Source organism: Ochotona curzoniae, unplaced genomic scaffold, assembly GCF_017591425.1.
Source record: "Ochotona curzoniae isolate NIBS_2020 unplaced genomic scaffold, NIBS_Ocur_1.0 contig_4951, whole genome shotgun sequence".
Taxonomy (NCBI): domain Eukaryota; kingdom Metazoa; phylum Chordata; class Mammalia; order Lagomorpha; family Ochotonidae; genus Ochotona; species Ochotona curzoniae.
Window position 1 is genome coordinate 893 of NW_024466434.1, and position 18,723 is coordinate 19,615.

Here is an 18,723-nt window from a genome sequence, read left to right on the forward strand (position 1 = left end):
CACTTGTGGGGTTGTAAGGTTCCGTGTTAGATGCCTGGATAGAAAATGTGAGGGGGCCCAGCAGGTTAGCCCAATCGGCTAATCCTCCCCCTTGGAAGCACAGGGATCTCATATGGGTGCGGTGGGTATCCAGGCTGCTCCACTTCCCATCCAGCTTCCACTTGTAGTCTGGGAAAGCAACAGAGGATACCCCAACGCCTTAGGACCCTGCACCCTAGAGGGAGGATCCTGGCTCCTGAATTCAGTTTAGCTCAACTCTAGCTGTTGGAGAGTGAACCAGCAGATGAAAGTCCTTTCAGTCTCTCCATCTCTGGGTAAATCTGCCTGATAATGAATCCATCTTAAAAAAAAAATAATAAAGAAAATATGAGGGACATTGAAGTAAGTGTTGAGTTGGCACCCCATGATAAAATTAACACCACCACATATCTTGTGCACAAGGGAGAGGATTCAGTTTTCAGTGAAGGAAAGCCTGTTTTTAGCTTTCTTAAATACAGTCCCCAACCCCTTCCGCTTCTGTCGCTGTCTCCGTGTCTCTGTTTTTCATTTATCCTTAGTGCATTTAATTGTGTATTATTTATTCATTTGCTGATCTAAGCATATATGGCAAGATATAACAATCATTTGCATGTATACTTGCACATGTCTTTGCAAGTAGGCAATACTTTTTGGACAGTCAGGCACAGCCCCTAGTTAGACCGGTGAAACTTGAAAAATTTTCCATTTGTCAGCACAGCCTCTGGCTGGGGATTCCCCCCCTACTTTCACCTTCAGCATCTAATGTTATCACTTGGTGACACTCTTAACCTCACACTGTCCCTCTGGAAACTTTCTCCAAATCAACAATTACCCTCAATTTCACTCACCATGAGAGTACTTCTCTATTCTCTGTGTCCTTGTCTATAGATCTGCGCTGCAATACACTTCTTTACTAGTTTGAAGCAAATAGCACCACCTCTCCACTGCCTGGAAGTGGACAAGGTCATAAGGTCCTATACATTGCTGCCAACAGGTCACAGAAAGACCCATTGGAAGAGCCCTTCAGGAATCAGGCAGCCCTCTACTCACTTCAGCCCAGAGTCTACAGTACAATAACTGACCTACCTTTTGTGTAAAGTTTTTCTCTTTGGCCTGGAAATTTATTCATCAGTTTCTATGTCTGTGTCTTCACAATAAGAAAATTTGCTGAGTTTTCTCTTTTAGATTGGATGCTTCCCAAGGCAGAAGTGATAGCTTTGATAAATAAAATTGATAAATCTTTAAAAGAATATTTATTTTCGGGCCCGGCACGGTGGCGCAAGTGGTTAAAGGTCCTCGCACGCAACGGGATCCCATATGGGCGCCGGTTCTAATCCCGGCAGCCCCGCTTCCCTTCCAGCTCCCTGCCTGTGGCCTGGGAAAGCAGTTGAGGACCGCCCAAAGCTTTGGGAACCTGCACCCGCGTGGGAGACCCGGAAGAGGCTCCTGGCTTCGGATCGGCCATAGCATCGGCCCGTTGTGCTCACTTGGGGAGTGAATCATCGGATGGAAGATCTTCCTCTCTGTCTCTCCTCTCTGTATATCCGCCTTTCCAATTAAAAAAAATAATAAAAATAAATCTTTAAAAAAAAAAAGAACATTTATTTTCAAATACTTGTTTATTTTTATTGGAAAGGCAACTTTACAGAGAGAAGGAGATACACAAAGAAACATCTTCCATCTGCTGGTTCACACCCAAGGTGGCTGCAACAGCCAGAGCCCAGACTATCTGAAGCTAGGAGCCAGGAGCTTCTTCTGGGTCTCCCATGCAGATTCTGGTGTTTCAGGTAGCAGCTTAACCCCTGTACCACAGTGTTGGCCCCATGACAAGTAATTTTAAGGGGAGGAGGGGCCCAGGGAGTAGGTAAAAGCAATGACTTCCACAGCAGTGAGTCAGCCGAGGCACGTTCCTCCCCCTGATGTTGCTAGATCTTTTTTCCTTCTGTCTCTTTTTCTTATAGTTTCTCAAGCACTACTATTTTCTTCTCAGTTGCATTCATTTTTTAGTTGCATTTATTTTAATGATGGCATAATCCTAAGTCCACTCAGAATAAAGCAAGAAAGCTAATGTGAAGCTCACAGGCAGGCATCCTAAACATCCAATTTGCAAGTCTGCAGTGATGTGGGAGCCCTGGATATTCCTGGCAGTGTGGAAAACACCTGCAAGAAGGCCTGGCTTTCAGTCTGGATGCTGCTTCTTTGTTGAAACCGTTTTTCTTTTCTTATTACAGGTGAAGCCCTCATATATAAGACAATACCTCTTATCTGTTTATATCTATACACAGAATTAACATCTATTTCACAGGATGGTGACGGCAGTAGTTAATAGGGCATTTACTTTATTGCCTCTTTTCAGAATTTGCACTAAAAATATTGCTCCTGGGAGCCCAGTGCGGTAGTCTAGTAGCTAAAGTCCTTGCCTAGTACAAGCCGAGATCCCATATGGGCACTGGTTCTAATCCCGGTGGCTCCACATCCCATCTAGCTCCCTGCTTGCATGCTGGGAAAGCAATCGAAAATGGCCCAAAGCCTTGGGACCCTACACCCACATGGGAAACCAGAAGAGGCTCCTGGCTTCAGATCAGCTTAGCTCTTGCTGTTGCAGCCACTTAGGGGGTAAATCATCAGAGATCTTCCTCTGTTTCTCCTCCTCTCTGCATATCTACCTTTCCAATAAAAATAAAAAATCTTTTAAAAATGTGTTTTTTAAAAAAGATTTCTTTATTAGAAAACCAGAGAGGAAAGACAGAGAGGAAGATCTTCCGTCCAAGGATTAACCCCCACCTCCACCCCCAGTGGCCACAACTGCGCCGATCTGAAGCCAGGAGCCTCTTCCAGGTCTCCCACACAGGTGCAGGGTCCCGAGACTTTGGGCCGTCCTCTACTGCTTTCCCAGGCCTCAAGCAGGGAGTAGGAGAAGTGGAACATCTGACACCGAAAGCAACACAGGCAACACAGACAAGAAGCTTAACCTTTACATTTAGTGCCAGCCCCTCTCTCTTCTTTTGCCCTTCCTGTGAAATTTTTTTCAAATAAGGAAGAAAACAACTGGACACAGAGGAAGAGGTGAGGATAAAGAGACCTACTGAACATTATGAGCCACCAGCTGGTAGATGTTTCTTTGTCCAGGGTCCACTGGCCCCTTCTTCCAGAGTCTCCCAGCCTTCCCCCTTCCCTGTAGAACAAGCCGGCAGGTCAGAAACAGAAGAGGCAGAGCCGTCATTACTCCTTAGTCTGCAAGGCTGGCACGCAACCAACAGAACCTTCTGGTTAGTCGATCCTGAGCCCTGACTAAGCCTGGTATTCTGGCAGGGTTGGGATGGGGTGACTCGGGCAGAGTAGTTTGTTGGTTGAGCAGTGTTCCTAATAATAACGACACGTCCGTCCCTGCCTGCCAGCCTAAAGATAAAATTCCTGCTACAGCCAACAATAGGGGCAAGAAACCCAAGCCTGAGCAACAGGGAAGCTGAGCAACCGGACAGGAGAAGCCCCCCACCCCTACCACCGCCCGTGGCCGGCATGCTCCCTGTTGTTGGGACCTGTGGGCTGGGCGTCCAAGGCTCCCAGGCCGCCTCAGGCCGGTCCCTGCGGACGATGGGAGGGGGTGGCTCTAGACGTCCCTTTATAGAGCCGTCCTGGCAGAAGGCGAGGGCTGCACTGCAGTGGAGACCCAGGGAGACCCGGGTTCTGGCATCTTTTTTCTTAGTCTTTTGAGGTTAACAAAACCTAAAAGACAAAGTAGTAGGAGTATGTTACTCATTAATAAAGCCATATTCTGGGCTCTAGTATTTCTCTTGCAGCCCCCTGCCGTCCACACAGGCGCTCTCTGGAGCCTGCAGAGTTTCCCAGTTAATATGTGGTTCCCGTGCTCCAGAGGTGGTCATCTCAGCAAGTCAGAGTGGACGGACAGGACCTGACTATTTCGAGGTTTCTGCCTCGCGTTGATCAGGCTCCCCGGAACCCGAAACCAGGCATCGGCAGAATTCCACAGCCTTCTGCGATTCCCTGCATTCCACGAGTCCCTGAGGAAAGGGGAAAGTGGGGGGTGGGTCAGCATGGGAAAGTGGCTGTGGATTCCGCGTCCCGCCAGCGTCTTATTGTGAAAGGTGCGGGAAGTGTCCAGGCTAGGGTAGTCTGCAGGGCCGGCTGTGAGGGGGCGGCGCGTGGTGACGCCCTGAGGCGGGGTTGAGGTGTGTGGGCTGAGGCACCTCCTCTATCCACGTTACAATGGGGGGACTGCCTTTGACCTCAGAGCCGTTTTGGAGTATTGTAACTTCATGGGATACAGCTCAAAAGTTGTAGAGCCGGGAGGGGTGGGGGGTGGGGGGAACGCCACCGGAACAGTTTGGATGTTTTGGGAGCCACCGCTCACAGGGGCTCCATAACTTGAAATTTCCAAACTGGATCGAAGACGAAGAGACACTCGGTGAGCTAGGAGGGGCTGATTGGAAGGAGGGTGGCAATAGTTACAGTCTAGTAAGTGCTCATTAGAAATTTTAATGACGAATTTACTATTTGGGTTTATGTCTAAGGTATGGGGACATTGCCAAAGTCCTTTTAAAAAATTAAGGAGATTTACTTGAAAGGCAGAGTTAGAGAGAGAGAGCTTCTGTCTGCTGGCTCATTCCCCAAATCACAGCAAAGCTATAGCTTGACTAGGCTGAACCCAAGAGTTTTTATCAGGTCTTCCATGAGTGTAGAGACCCAAGAATTAGGGCCATCTTCCAGTGCTTTCCTAGGAGCATTAGCAGGGAGCTGAATGGGAAGTGGAGGAGCAAAGACATGAACTGAACCAGCTCGCATTTGGGATAGCCAACATCTCAGATGATGGCTTAACTGACTACAGCACAATACCAGCCTCTGGAAATCACTTGGGGTGGGTGGGTGGGGGATTATTTTTATTTGAAAGGCAGAGAGAGAGAGAAACCACTATCCTCTGGTTCACTCCTAAAATGCAAGCGATAGCAGGGCTGGGTGAGGCAGGCAGCCAGAAGCTCCTCACCATCTCTCACAGTAGCACAAAAGCAGGTGCATCATCTCAGGCCTTCCAGGTGGCATTAGTGGGAAGCTGGATCTGAAACCCAAGAGCCAGAACTCCAGTGGGCTCTCTGAAATGGAATGTGGGAGCCCCAGTGACACCCTTCCAGCTAAGCCACAAGGACCCCTCAGGAGAGTCCTTGTGAAGAACGCGAGGGTAACTTTCATAGATCAGAGCTGCAAGAAAGGGGAGTGGTGTAGCTTCAGAACAAAAAGGAGGGGGAAATGGAAAGATCCTATCCCTCCCACCTTTTTTGAAAAATGTATTTGTTTGATTAACAGAGTGACTCAGGCAAAGGGAGGAAGTCCAACCATTTAGCTTCATTCCCTAAATTGGTAAATCACCAGGGTCAGGATGATGCAGGGGCCAGGAACTTCTACATGGCTGGCAGAAACTCAAATGCTTGAGCCAGGAGTCAGTGCTATAGTGTAGTGAGTTAAGCCATTCCTGCAACATCAGCACAGCCTATGAGTGCTGATTTAGTCTCAGCTGTGCTACTTCTGGTCTACCTCCCTGCTACTGCACCTTGGAAAGCAGCAGAGCATGGCCCAAGTGCTTGAGCCCTCAGCCACCCTCATGGGAAACCTGAATGGAGCACCTAGCTTCAGCCTAGCTTAGCTCTATTCGTTGTGACCGTTGGGAAAGAGAACCAGCTCTTTCCAAAGATCTCTCACATGCACTCTCTCTATATAACCCTGACTTTGAATAAAATAGAAGTAAATGTCTTTTTTAAATTACTTGAGCCATTACAGGTTCCTGCTAAGCTATATTAGGAGGAAGTTGGATCAGAAGCCAAGAAACCTGAACTCTAACCAACAGTTCTGTAAGATGTTGGCATCCCAAGGGGCAACTTCACCTGCTGTGTCCTAACAACCCTTTACAAAATTGCTTGGTTTTTTATTTGTTCCAGAAAAAAATATAGGAGTGTTATTCAGGAAGAGACTAGAGAAACCACCCATAGTGCCTCACCTATTCTGAGAAAATTTGTAAGGGTTTGCTTGGCTTCCAGCTGCCATGCTCAGACTGGCCTGACTTTTCTCCCTATGAATATCTGATGGAGAGTGATGGAACTGAAGAAGGCAGCAAAACCCTAGTGTAAAGCTCTTCTCAAGGAGACCAGAATGTAAAATAATCTTAGTTCAGCAGAAGTAAAGTTCCACAATAGAACATGTTACAGACACATGGGCAGTGTCCTTGATTCAGGCTCTATGAAAAGTTGAACATAATACACACTCACTTCCCTCCCTTCCCCTTTGAGTAACAGAATATTTCTGTCCAAGGTGTCACACCTTTGCTGTGAAAGCCAGATTCTCTGTATGTTTGTATACACCTGTTCCTAGCAGTATTTCACCCTTTTAGCCAAGAGGGTGGGAGTAATTCAGATTTCCATCCAAAGATGAACAAGCAAAATGTATATAAATATAATAAATATTATTTAGCTTAAAAAGGAAGTTGTGGAGTGGGTGTCGATGCTCAGTCAGTGAAGCACATGGGAGATGCCACATCCATATAAAAGCGCCAGTTGAAGACTCAGCCATCCTGCTTCTGATCCAGCTTTCTACAATCCACCTAGCAAGGTGGCACATCATCTCCCAAGCACTTGAGTACCTGCTACCCCTGTGGGAGTTCCACATGAAGCTCCCAGCTACTGACTATTGTGTGCATTTAGGAAGTGAACAATTGGATGCAAGATTCTCTCCCTTCCTCTCTCTCTCTCTTTTAAATAACTAAGTAAATCCTTTTTTTAAAAAAGGAAATTATGACACATGTGCTACAACTTGGGTAACACTTGATAAAGTCATGCTCAGTGAAATTAAGCCAAGTCACAAAAGGATAAACATGTGTAATTACACTTATATGGCCTACTAAGTAAGAGTTGTCACATTCGCAGACACTGAAGAAGAGTAGTTTCCAGGGACTAGGGTGGAAGAGTTGGTATTTTAGTGGCCATAAGGTTTCAGGTTTGTAAGTTGAAAATTCAAGAGATAAACTGGTCACTACTGTGAATGGACAATATATTTTAAAATGTTGAGATGATTGTAAGCATTTAGATGCCTCTTGGGGGTACCTGTATCCCATTATCAGGGTTCCTGGGTTTAATGCCCAATTTATTCCTGATTCCAGCTTAGTGCTAAGGTGCATGCTGGGAGGTAGAAGGTGACCACTCAAGTATTTGGTTCCCGGCCATCTATGTAGAAAACCTAGATGGAGTTCTGGACTCCTGCATTTGGCCTGGCCCAGTATGGACTCTCATTAGCATTTGAGAAGTGAACTGATAGATGGAAAAAAAACTCTTTCAAATAAATAAATAAAATTTTGAAAATCTGAAAGCACTTTACCAAAACAATATTTCTTCTTTACCGCACAGACCTCGGAAAACCATGACTACTGCCAAAGGAATGGCCATAGGCATTGATCTGGGCACAACCTACTCGTGTGTGGGCGTATTCCAGCATGGCAAGGTGGAAATCATCGCCAACGACCAGGGCAACCGCACCACGCCCAGCTATGTGGCCTTCACGGACACAGAGCGTCTGATCGGCGACGCGGCCAAGAACCAGGTGGCCATGAATCCCCAGAACACTGTCTTTGATGCCAAACGTCTAATTGGCAGAAAGTTTAATGATCCTGTTGTGCAATCAGACATGAAACTTTGGCCTTTCCAAGTGATCAATGAAGGGGGCAAGCCCAAGGTGCTGGTTTCTTATAAAGGGGAGCAAAAAGCTTTCTACCCGGAGGAGATCTCGTCCATGGTGCTGACCAAGATGAAGGAGACTGCTGAGGCTTTTTTGGGCTACCCAGTGACCAACGCTGTGATCACAGTGCCAGCTTATTTCAACGACTCTCAGCGCCAGGCCACAAAGGATGCAGGTGTGATTGCAGGACTCAATGTGCTAAGAATCATCAATGAACCCACAGCTGCTGCCATTGCCTATGGTTTAGATAAAGCTGGTCAGGGAGAGCGACATGTCCTGATCTTTGATTTGGGTGGAGGAACCTTTGATGTGTCCATCCTGACGATCGACGACGGCATCTTCGAGGTGAAGGCCACGGCGGGCGACACGCACCTGGGCGGCGAGGACTTCGACAACCGGCTGGTGAGCCACTTCGTGGAGGAGTTCAAGAGGAAGCACAAGAAGGACATCAGCCAGAACAAGCGCGCGGTGCGGCGGCTGCGCACGGCGTGCGAGCGGGCCAAGCGCACCCTGTCGTCCAGCACGCAGGCCAACTTGGAGATTGATTCACTTTATGAGGGCATCGACTTCTACACATCCATCACTAGAGCCCGGTTTGAAGAGCTGTGTGCAGACTTGTTTAGGGGTACCTTGGAACCTGTTGAAAAAGCTCTTCGGGATGCCAAGATGGATAAAGCTAAAATCCATGACATTGTTTTGGTAGGGGGTTCCACGCGCATCCCCAAGGTGCAGAGGTTGCTCCAGGACTATTTTAACGGCCGTGACCTTAACAAAAGCATCAATCCTGATGAAGCAGTAGCATATGGGGCTGCAGTGCAGGCAGCCATTTTGATGGGTGACAAGTCTGAAAAGGTACAGGACCTTCTTTTATTGGACGTGGCTCCACTGTCCCTAGGGCTAGAGACAGCCGGAGGTGTGATGACCGTCCTGATCAAGCGCAACTCCACCATCCCCACCAAGCAGACGCAGATCTTCACCACCTACTCGGACAACCAGCCCGGGGTGCTGATCCAGGTGTACGAGGGCGAGCGCGCCTTGACACGTGACAACAACCTGCTGGGGCGCTTTGAACTTACCGGAATCCCTCCTGCACCCAGAGGAGTTCCTCAAATCGAAGTAACCTTCGACATTGATGCCAACGGTATTCTCAATGTTACTGCCATGGACAAGAGCACAGGCAAGGCCAACAAGATCACCATTACCAATGACAAGGGCCGGCTCAGCAAGGAGGAGATCGAGCGCATGGTGCAGGAGGCCGAGAAGTATAAAGCTGAAGATGAAAAGCAGAGGGAGAAAATCGCTGCCAAAAATGCCTTGGAATCCTATGCTTTCAACATGAAGAGTGCTGTGAGTGATGAAGGCTTGAAGGGCAAGATCAGTGAAGCTGATAAGAAGAAAATATTGGATAAATGCAATCAGGTCCTTGCATGGCTTGAGGCCAATCAACTAGCTGAGAAAGAAGAATTTGATCATAAGAGGAAGGAATTAGAGCAGGTGTGTAACCCTATCATCACAAAACTTTACCAGGGAGGATGCACGGGGCCTTCCTGTGCACCGGGGTATGCGTCTGGAAGACCCGCCGCCACGGGCCCCACCATTGAAGAAGTAGACTAATCTGTTCTGAAATTGGATGGTTCTAGGGTGCCTCTTGGTGAATTTTGTTCCCTTCATCTTCAAATATTGTTATGGTTTTTTAATTGACTGGACCGGAACTCAAGTTAACCATCTGACAGAGGAGTCTCAAATATACCATCTTTTCACATTCCAATATTCTGTTTTGTGACTCTGAAATGGACCCCTAGGAAAACCAGGCCCCTCTTTGAACCATTTAATGGATGTTAGATGTCTACTATTTATTTCTGGCACCCCAACTTTCCAGTGTGCATGATTACTTGTCACTCAGTAAATCTGCTCCCAAAGGAAATCGTTTCTGGTATCTTTAGTTTATGAGTGTACCTTGGAAAGTAAGCAAAAGGAGTTCATGGGAGTGAACATGTGTTGGTTGTAAGCTCACTGTGAGTGATTTAACTGGTAAGGGAAAAATAATTTGAATTTTTAAAAAAAGATTTAGTTATTTTTATTGGGAAGGCAGATGTACAAAGAGGAGGAGAGACAGAGAGGAACATCTTCCATCCAATGATTCACTCTCCAAGTGGCACGATGGCCGATGCTTTGCCAATCCAGGAACCAGGAACTTCCTCCAGGTCTCCCACACGGGTGCAGGCCCAAAGTTTTGGGCCATCCTCAACTGCTTTCCCAGGGCACAAGCAGGGAGCTGGATGGGAAGTGAAGCCGCCAGGATTAAAACCGGCTCCAATATGGGATCCTGGCACGTTCAAGGCAAGGACCTTAGCTGCTATGCTATTGTGCTGGGCCCAAATAATTTGAATTTTTATGAGCTCATTGTTTAGAACCTATAGTTTTAAAAAAGATTAATGTATTTGAAAGGCAGAGTAACAGAGCTGATGGCTCTTCCTCCTGCTGGTTCACTATTCCAGAGACCCAAAAACCATTCCTGGGCCAGATAGAAGCTGATCTCCCCCTTGGGTAGTGGGAACTGGAGAACTAGAACCATAGGAAGCTGGATTAGAAGAGCAGCTGGGACTTAAACCGCGGACTCTGTTCTGAGATGTTGGCATCTAAGTGGCAGAGTAACCTCTTGTGCTGTCCTGTAAATAAGGCTTGGCCCTCAAGTACCTCTAGCCCAGAGGAAGCGGTTGTCAACTATGCTGTCTGCTCATATTCAGTTTTGGGCAATTAGGTGTTTACGCTTATGGTCAAACACTAACCTGCTTGACGTTAACTATAAGCGGGGTATGGGAGATCCCCTTTCCATGCACTGTGAGTCTATTATCGCATCCAGAAAAATTTTCAACTCCTAATAAATCAGGACTTTTAATATGAAGGATGTATGGTCTTATTTTGTGAAAGAAATTTCCACTTAATGTCCACTTAATGGAAAGCAGTCGAGGATGGTTAGAGCCTTGGAACCCTGCACCCACATGGGAGACCTGGAAGAGGCTTTCCCCAGTCACAAGCAGGGAGCTGGATGGGAAGCAGTGCTTGCGGGGATTATTAGAACCAGCACCCATATGGGATCCCGACACTGCAAGGCAAGGACCTTAGCCACTAAGTTACCACGTCGCGGGCCCAAGATTTTTCTTTCTTTTTTTTTATTGTAAAGTCAGATTTACAGAAAAACTGGGCTGATCCAAAGCCAGGAGCTTCTTCTGGCCTCCTGTGTGGGTGCAGGCTCCCAAGACTTTGGCCCATCCTCCACTGCTTTCCCAGCCACAAACAGGGAGCTGGAAGGAAGTGAAGCAGCTGGGAAACAAACTGGAGCCCATCTGTGATTCCAGTGCTTGGAGCTGGCTTAGTCAATTGAGCCTTTGCAACAGGCCTGAAATTTTTCCATTTAAGTTTATTTATTTGAACGACAGAGTGACGAGCAAGAGGGAGAGACAGAAAGGGAAACTTCCCACTGCTGACTCACTCCTGTAATGGTCACGGCTGCCGCAGCTGAGCCAAACAGAAGCCAGGAGCCTGGAACTCCACCTGGGCCTCCAAGTGGGTGCCAGGCTCCCAGGGACTTGGTCCATCCTCAGCTGCCCTCTCAGGCACAGGCTCAGGGAGCCAAGTTGGAAACGAGCAGCCAGGACTCCAGTTGGTGTTGACAGGCAAGTGGCTACCAGGAGCACCACAGTGCCACCCTGGAATGTGTTATTTCCACCCCGGAACCACAATATTACTCAATTTTTCAGAAGAAATTTTAGAACTAAATAGTTGTTGATGTTATATCAGAGCTTCTAATTGATTGGGATGATACTTTGCCGGCTTTACCTTCAGACCAAAGATGGTCTCACCAAGAAATCGTTGAGCCCACTAGGATAATAAGACGTTGGACTTTATGCTTGGTAAATACTCTCATTGAAAGAACCTCAACTGAATTTGAACTGTGGTAATGCAGCAAGGTGGAGAAATCCACCATGGGGAGACGGTTTGGGGAAGGGTGGCCTTTAACATTGTGTCACATAATGCAATAAAATTAATTTTAAAAAAAGAAACGTTAGAACTGAGACTTTGGCCCAGCAGCGTACCCTAGCGGCTAAAGTCCTCACCTTGAACGCAACGGGATCCCATATGGGCGCTGGTTCTAACCCCGGCAGCTCCACTTTTTATCCAGCTCCCTGCTTGTGGCCTGGGAAAGCAGTCAAGGACGGGCCAAAGCCTTGGGACCCTGCACCCTTGTGGGATACCCTGAAGAGGCTCCTGGCTTCGGATCGGCACAGTACCGGTCCTTGAGGTCATTTGGGGAGTGAATCACTAGACGGAAGATCTTCCTCTCTGGCTCTCTTCTCTGTATATATCTGACTTTGAAATAAAAATAAATAAATCTTCTTAAAGATTTATTTTTATTATTTTTTTATTGGAAAGGTGGATATACAGAGAGGAGAGACAGAGAGGAAGATCTTCCATCCGATGATTCACTCCCCAAGTGAGCGCAACGGCTGATGCTATGCCAATCCGAAGCCAGGAGCCTCTTCCAGGTCTCCCACACAGGTGCAGGGTCCCAAAGCTTTGGCCTGTCCTTGACTGCTTTCCCGTGCCACAGGCAGGGAGCTGGAAGGGAAGTGGGGCTGCCGGGATAGAACCAGCGCCCATATGGGATCCCGGGCATGCAAGGCGAGGACTTAACCACTTGCGCCACCGCGCCAGGCCCAAAATAAATAAATAAATCTTAAAAAAAAAAAAAAAAAAAAAAGAACTGAGACTTGACTTGATTTTTTGGGAAGATAACTCATTGGAAACCTTTTATAACAATCAAGACACTTGTTCAGGTGGACCCTGAGCTTGGGGACCCAACATTGCCTTTACGTGTTCACGAAGTATTCACAAGCTCCCCAACCGTCCTCGCTAAGAAACGTGTGCAGAACGCGCACACCCTCCTGTGGAAGGGAGTCTGCCTGGGACCGCAGACCGGGGCTTCCGCCGACCTGGGGCTTCCGCGGCGGTCCACGCCTGCGCGCTGCGAGCCCGCGGCTCCGGAGGAAGTCAGGGCAGGAAGCCCCGCCCCCTCCCCGCCCGGCCGGAGGAGCCGCGAGCCCGCGCGCCTTCCCGTCGACCCGGACCCTTCCGCGCGCGTGCGCGACCCCGCCCCGCCCCACGCGCCGGCTCGTGTTCCGGTTCGCGCCCGGCCTCCGGCCCGCGGCACCGGGCGCTCTCCTGATCCCGGTGTGGGCAGCGGCCCCCGACGCCAGCACCATGGTGGGTCCCGTGACGTCACAAGGGCGCGCTCGGCGGGGACCGGGGCCTGGAGGGCGGGAGGGTGTCCGAGCTTTGTCCCCACGGGCTGGAGTTTGGTCTTTTTTTCCCGCCTCCATCCTCAGTTCCTGCGCCTCGGGTTGCTGACTGCAGGACCCTGAAAACCTAGATCCAAGGAACATGTTCCCGGCCCAGCCCAGGCCTGGGGAGGGTGCGGGCGGGATTCGGGGAGAGGGACCCCTGCGAGGGACAGTGCGGGCTCCAGCAGCTCTCGGCGAGGGGCTCCGTGGAGTGCAGAGTCGTTCCGGCGCCAGCCTCTCTCCTCTGCCGCAGTGTTTATTGTGAAGCTTTGGGAGCTGCTAACGGCCCTAGGGGGATCCCAATGCCAGTGTTATAATACCGGCGGGTGCCCTGCTCCCTACGGGGTCCCTTCCCTTGTGATGGTTTTCCCCCCCTCTTGCCCGATAGCTCTTCTACTCCTTTTTCAAGTCCCTTGTGGGCAAGGATGTGGTCGTGGAACTCAAGAATGATTTGAGGTAGGTGTCTGTTGGCAGGTCTGCGAGGGGTGGGTGTGCCCAGGGCCAGAGATATGGAAGAATTACAGGTTAGCATGGAAGTTATACCGTGTATGCGTGTGCTACACACCTGTGTGGTATCAATGGAACGTGTTAGTCTGAAAAGCTATTCCGAGTAGTACTTGGGGCCTAATCTACCTTTTACTAATGTAAAGAATAAACAGAAATGAATGCACCCCCTTTTGTCTCTACTTTTACACCTCTGACCCTCTTACAGCATTGGCTCCTAATCGTCTTTCATGTCTTGGATTAAATTGCATACCTTTGAGGAGACTTCCTGAGGCTCCTGGCCCTGTCAACTCACCCATCACAGTCTATTTTCCTCCGAGAGGGTGTTTCTTAAATTGTGGTTTAACAGAAGTGTATTTTCTGTGTATAGCCTGTTTTCCGCACAGGGCCAGGATCCTCCTCAAGGTTGTCACTGTGTACCTGATGGCCAGTATAGACCTGTGGTAGGTGCTTGATTAAACAAAAGTAACAATTGAAAGGCTCCTCTCCACCAAGCAGTGTTCTGAATACAGTTAATTTAGTCCTTTTAAAACCCCGTGTGACACTGTACTTTAAAAAGTGTTTCTCATTGACTGATTTTTGTTTATCTGAAAGGCAGAGAGATCTTCCCTCTGCTGGTTCACTCCTCAGATGCCTGCAACAGCCAGGGCTGAGGCAGTGCAAAGCCAGGAGTCAGGAGCTGCTTCTGGGTCTCCTGTGTGGGTGCCAGGGCCCCAGGACTTGAACCATCCTCTGCTGCTTTCCCGTGAGCTGGCCAGGACTGGCCCACATGGGATGCCTGCATTATAGGCAGCGAGCGTCTTTACCAGCTGTGCTACAGCACCAGCACCCTACATGGCATCTAAATTGCTGTGTTAATTCCTGCCTCCCTATCTCTGCCATATCCTGTTTTTGTTAACACATCAAGAGTACAAAACGAGTAAATGACACAGCCAGAACTGAAGTTATTACTGTTCTTTTTTTATTTTTAATTAAAAAAAAAAAAGCAGGATCATATTCTCTTTGCAGTTGTGAGACCTGTTTTTCAAGTTACACTATAATCTGGATTTCTCTTGAGATTTTTATGTGAAATACAGAGTTAGGAAAAGACATATCGACATATCTTCTATCCACCTGTTCACTTCCCAGTTGCTGTATTGGCTAGGATTGGGCCATGGTGAAGCCAGGAGCCAGGAGCTTCTTCTGGGCTTCCCAGGAGGGTGCAGGGTCCCAACCACTTGGGCTGTTTACCACTGCTTTTCCAGGTGTGTCAGCAGGAAGCAGAATCTGAAGTGGAACAGCTGGGACTTAAATTAATACCCACATAAGATTCTGATGTTGCAGGAAGAGGCTTGACTAGTTATACCACAATATCTCCTGGATATCTTCCATGTCCATAAAATTGATCTCTAACATTTTTTTTTTTTTTTATTGGAAAGGCAGATATACAGAGAGGAAGATCTTCTGTCTGATGATTCACTCCCCAAGTGAGCGCAACGGCCGATACTATGCCGATCTGAAGCCAGGAGCCTCTTCCGGGTCTCCCACACGGGTGCAGGGTCCCAAAGCTTTGGCCCGTCCTTGACTGCTTTCCCAGGCCACAGGCAGGGAGCTGGAAGGGAAGTGGGGCTGCCGGGATAGAACCGGCACCCATAGGGGATCCCGGGCGTGCAAGGCGAGGACCTTAACCACTTGCGCCACCACACCAGGCCCTTAACTTTTTTAATTTGAGAGCCAGACCTTCCTTCCACTAGTTCACTATCAGATGCCCGTAGCTGCTGTGCCTGGATCATGTTGCAAAGGCACTAGCAGGGAGGAGCTCAATCCAGGTTTGCTGTGTGGGTGGCAGGGACCGGACTACTTCACATCACCTGCTGCTTCCCAGAACGCACCAGCAGGAAGCCAGAGTTGGGAACAGAGCCAGAACTCAAACCCATACTTAGATACTCAGTGTGGAGTGTGGCCATCAATACCCTGCTATTGGTTGCTTAGGCTGATTTTTTTTTCTCATGCATACATTTTTTTTAACCTAATTTTAAAAATCCTTAAAATAGGATGCACATTTAAGTTAATGCTAATTACCTTATTATTGTCTGTTGGGAAGACTGGATCAGTGATTTATCTCTTCAGCAGTGTCTCCCACAAGGCTGTGTAAGGCTTAGGCAGTTTCCTGTGGGAGACACTGTCATGGCGGAGATGAGGGAGACAGGCTGCCTTTCTGAACAGCGCTCTGTGTCTGTGGCACTGACAAGTGGCACAGGGAGTGGCAGGCAGGTCGAGGCCACAGGGAGGCGCTTCTGTAAGACCTGCGCTTGGCTTTCCTTTTGTCCTTTCTGGCCTCCCTAGGAGTGACTGCTGTGCTATAACCCAGGGCCCCGAAGCAAGAGACCTGCCTGTTAAATTAGAGAAGAGTCTGCTTACGTGTGTGTTGTCCTCTCCTCTAAACAGACTGAGGTGACCCTAACATCACTTCACTCCTGCAGACAGGTGCTTCAGCAGCTCAGGCTACGGTGAGCAACATCAGGTCTCCCAGATTGAGTTTCACAAAGGTTGGAGTCCGGCAGAGAACTGCTAGCTGTATTTTTGGCATGATATAGACATCTTAAAGAATGCCATTTATTAAGATCTTTTTTTTTTTTAATGGATTTTAAAAAAATAACCATAACCTAGGGGACTGGTGCTGTGGTACAGCCAGGCAATCCTTTACCTACTGTGCTGGCATCCTATATGGATGCTGGTCCATATTCCCAGCTGTGCCATTTCCAATCTAGCTCTCTGGGCTGGAAAAGCTGCAGAAGATGGCTGAAATCTGCAACCACGTGGTAGATCCAGAATCTCCTGGCTTTAAATCGGCTCGTATTGGAGCACCCATTTGAGCCTTTCTGCTTCACTTCTGATTCAACTTCCTGCTGATGTTCAGGGCAAGCAGCAGAGCATGGCCCAAATGCTTGGGCCCCTACTACTGTGGGAGACACAGATGGAGTTGGGGGCTCCCAGTTTCGGCCTGGGCCATTGCAGCCGTTAGGGGGGTGAAACAGTTGATAGAATATCTCTTGATCTTTCCCTATCATTCTGCCTTTCAGATAATTTTTTTAAACTGTAAAAAGAATTACAAAAATGTTAAAAATGAACAGACAGTAGAGATTCACAGGACATGGAGAGTAGAAGTGCATCTCACAGGATTTGAGGTTGTCTAACTTAGAGTGCTGAAGCTGCTGAAGGAAGCTGGGAAAGAGAGAATGGCCCAGAGCACTGCCATTCTGAGAACCTTCTTCAGCAACATCTTTGGACTGGAGGATTGGGAAAGGGAGGGGACTCCCTGCCTGCCTGCATTGTTAAAGCCAGGCCAGCTCCCTTTATCTGGAACTCTGCATTAACGCTTCAACATGGCTGATAGGCAGAAATCCTGTTTGCTCTCAACTCTGGCTAGTTACCTAACTTCTCTGATCCTCTGGTTGGAAGTATCTTCTTTGTGCGAAGCTCCCAAAGATTACAGGTACAGAATGCAGGCCCAGGGCCCGGCGCGGTGACGCAGTGGTTAAGGTCCTTGCCTTGCACGCAACGGGATCCCATATGGGCGCCGGTTCTAATCCCAGCAGCCCCACTTCCCATCCAGCTCCCTGCTTGTATCCCGGGAAAGCAGTCGAGGATGGCCCAAGGCTTTGGGACCCTGCACCCATGTGGGAGACCCGGAAGAGGCTCCTGGCTTCGGATTGGCATAGCATCGGCCATTGTGCTCACTTGGGGAATGAATCATCGGATGGAAGATCTTCCTCTGTCTCTCCTCTGTATATCCACCTTTCCAATAAATAAATAAATCTTAAAAAAAAAAAAAAAAGAATGCAGGCCCAGCCTGTAGAGTTGTTTAGTAGCAGCTGGGAAGCATGGACGGATTTAGGGAGAGAAGGCATGGGGTCAAAAATAACCAGCCTGGTGATTCTACTTTAGGGCTTAGGAATGCCCGCTTTCTGGCTTCCTCAAATCCTTCACTCCCCAGCTCTGAAGTCCCCTTCATTGGTTAGGGTACAAACTAATTTGGTTCTTTCCCTCCCTCTGCCCCGACAGCATCTGTGGGACCCTGCATTCTGTGGATCAGGTGAGTTACAGCAAGGGCTTGGATTCGGCTCTTGGCCAAGGGGAGGAGGCAGCTTAAAAGGGCTGGGCACCTGCCTCTTGTCTCTCAGGTTAAGGATGTTCATTTTCCTTTCTTAGTATCTCAACATCAAACTAACCGACATCAGTGTCACAGACCCTGAGAAATACCCCCACATGGTAAGTTGGATTGCTGGAGAAAACACCTCCCCAGCAGGCGGCCTCTGGGGTTAGAGGGCATTTTAAGCAGTGCTTTCCCATTTGTCTGTCTGCATGCAGCTGTCAGTGAAGAACTGCTTCATCCGGGGCTCGGTGGTGCGCTACGTGCAGTTACCTGCAGATGAGGTTGACACCCAGCTGCTACAGGACGCCGCGCGGAAAGAGGCCTTGCAGCAGAAACAGTGATGGCAGCCCCCCTCCTCCGGTGACCCACAGCCTCAGGTCCCGGCCCAGGACCCCACCACCCCACCCTCAAGGTGTATTTTTCTAGCAGTGATTTTTTTTCCCCCTTTTGTAAAAGGAGATGAGGAATGAGAGTAGTAGCAGGGAGCAGCTCTCCTGTGTAGAAAATGCTGGGAAACTGTATATCCATCCCAGTCCCCAGTCCCTGCCTCCCTGGGGATGGTGGGAGAGTCTTCGGGTCTTTCTAGAACAGCCTGATTCATTTTGGGGATGGAAAGAATCTGTCCCGCATCGGGAATAAAACTATGATGCATATTTGAGTTGTGGTTCTGCGTGTGTGAGTGTGTGTGTGATACGCATGAACACATGAGTGGGAGCCAGTGCGCTGCTCAGCAGAAGACTGGGGTGATGGGAAACAATGTTGCATTCATGCAAGCCCTGTGCCAGTCATGAGTCCACTCAGTCACCTAGCATTATTTGCCACTGTGCTCCTGGACCAATGTAATACCTCTGGGGCAGCGTAGTGACGTGGCAGCTAATCCTCTGCCTGCAAGCACCAGCATCCCATACGGACACTGGTTTAAGTCCTGGATGCTCCACTTCCAATCCACCTCCCTGCTATGGCCTGGGAAAGCAACAGAGGATGACCCAA

The 18,723-nt window shown here is 48.7% G+C and overlaps 2 protein-coding genes across 2 annotated transcripts; both read left to right on the plus strand.

The window, feature by feature from the left end:
- The first annotated feature begins 7,432 nt into the window (after positions 1-7,432).
- Positions 7,433-9,671, plus strand: HSPA1L (heat shock protein family A (Hsp70) member 1 like). The gene has a single exon (XM_040988583.1). The coding sequence runs from the start codon at positions 7,438-7,440 to the stop codon at positions 9,364-9,366; it is 1,929 nt and encodes a 642-aa protein (XP_040844517.1). The 5' UTR covers positions 7,433-7,437; the 3' UTR covers positions 9,367-9,671.
- Positions 9,672-12,864: 3,193 nt separating this feature from the next.
- Positions 12,865-18,386, plus strand: LSM2 (LSM2 homolog, U6 small nuclear RNA and mRNA degradation associated). The gene is made up of 5 exons (XM_040988594.1): positions 12,865-13,017; positions 13,483-13,550; positions 17,643-17,673; positions 17,790-17,849; positions 17,949-18,386. Exons 1-5 carry the CDS (start codon positions 13,015-13,017, stop codon positions 18,072-18,074), a joined length of 288 nt encoding a protein of 95 aa, XP_040844528.1. The 5' UTR covers positions 12,865-13,014; the 3' UTR covers positions 18,075-18,386.
- The last annotated feature ends 337 nt before the right edge of the window (positions 18,387-18,723 follow it).

Coding starts and splice junctions, on each gene's coding strand:
- HSPA1L (XM_040988583.1), top strand. CDS start 7,438: ATGACTACTGCCAAAGGAATGGCCATAGGCATTGATCTGGGCACAACC.
- LSM2 (XM_040988594.1), top strand. Junction 13,551..17,642: donor GAACTCAAGAATGATTTGAG/GTAGGTGTCTGT, acceptor CTGCCCCGACAG/CATCTGTGGGACCCTGCATT. Junction 17,850..17,948: donor CTGAGAAATACCCCCACATG/GTAAGTTGGATT, acceptor GTCTGCATGCAG/CTGTCAGTGAAGAACTGCTT.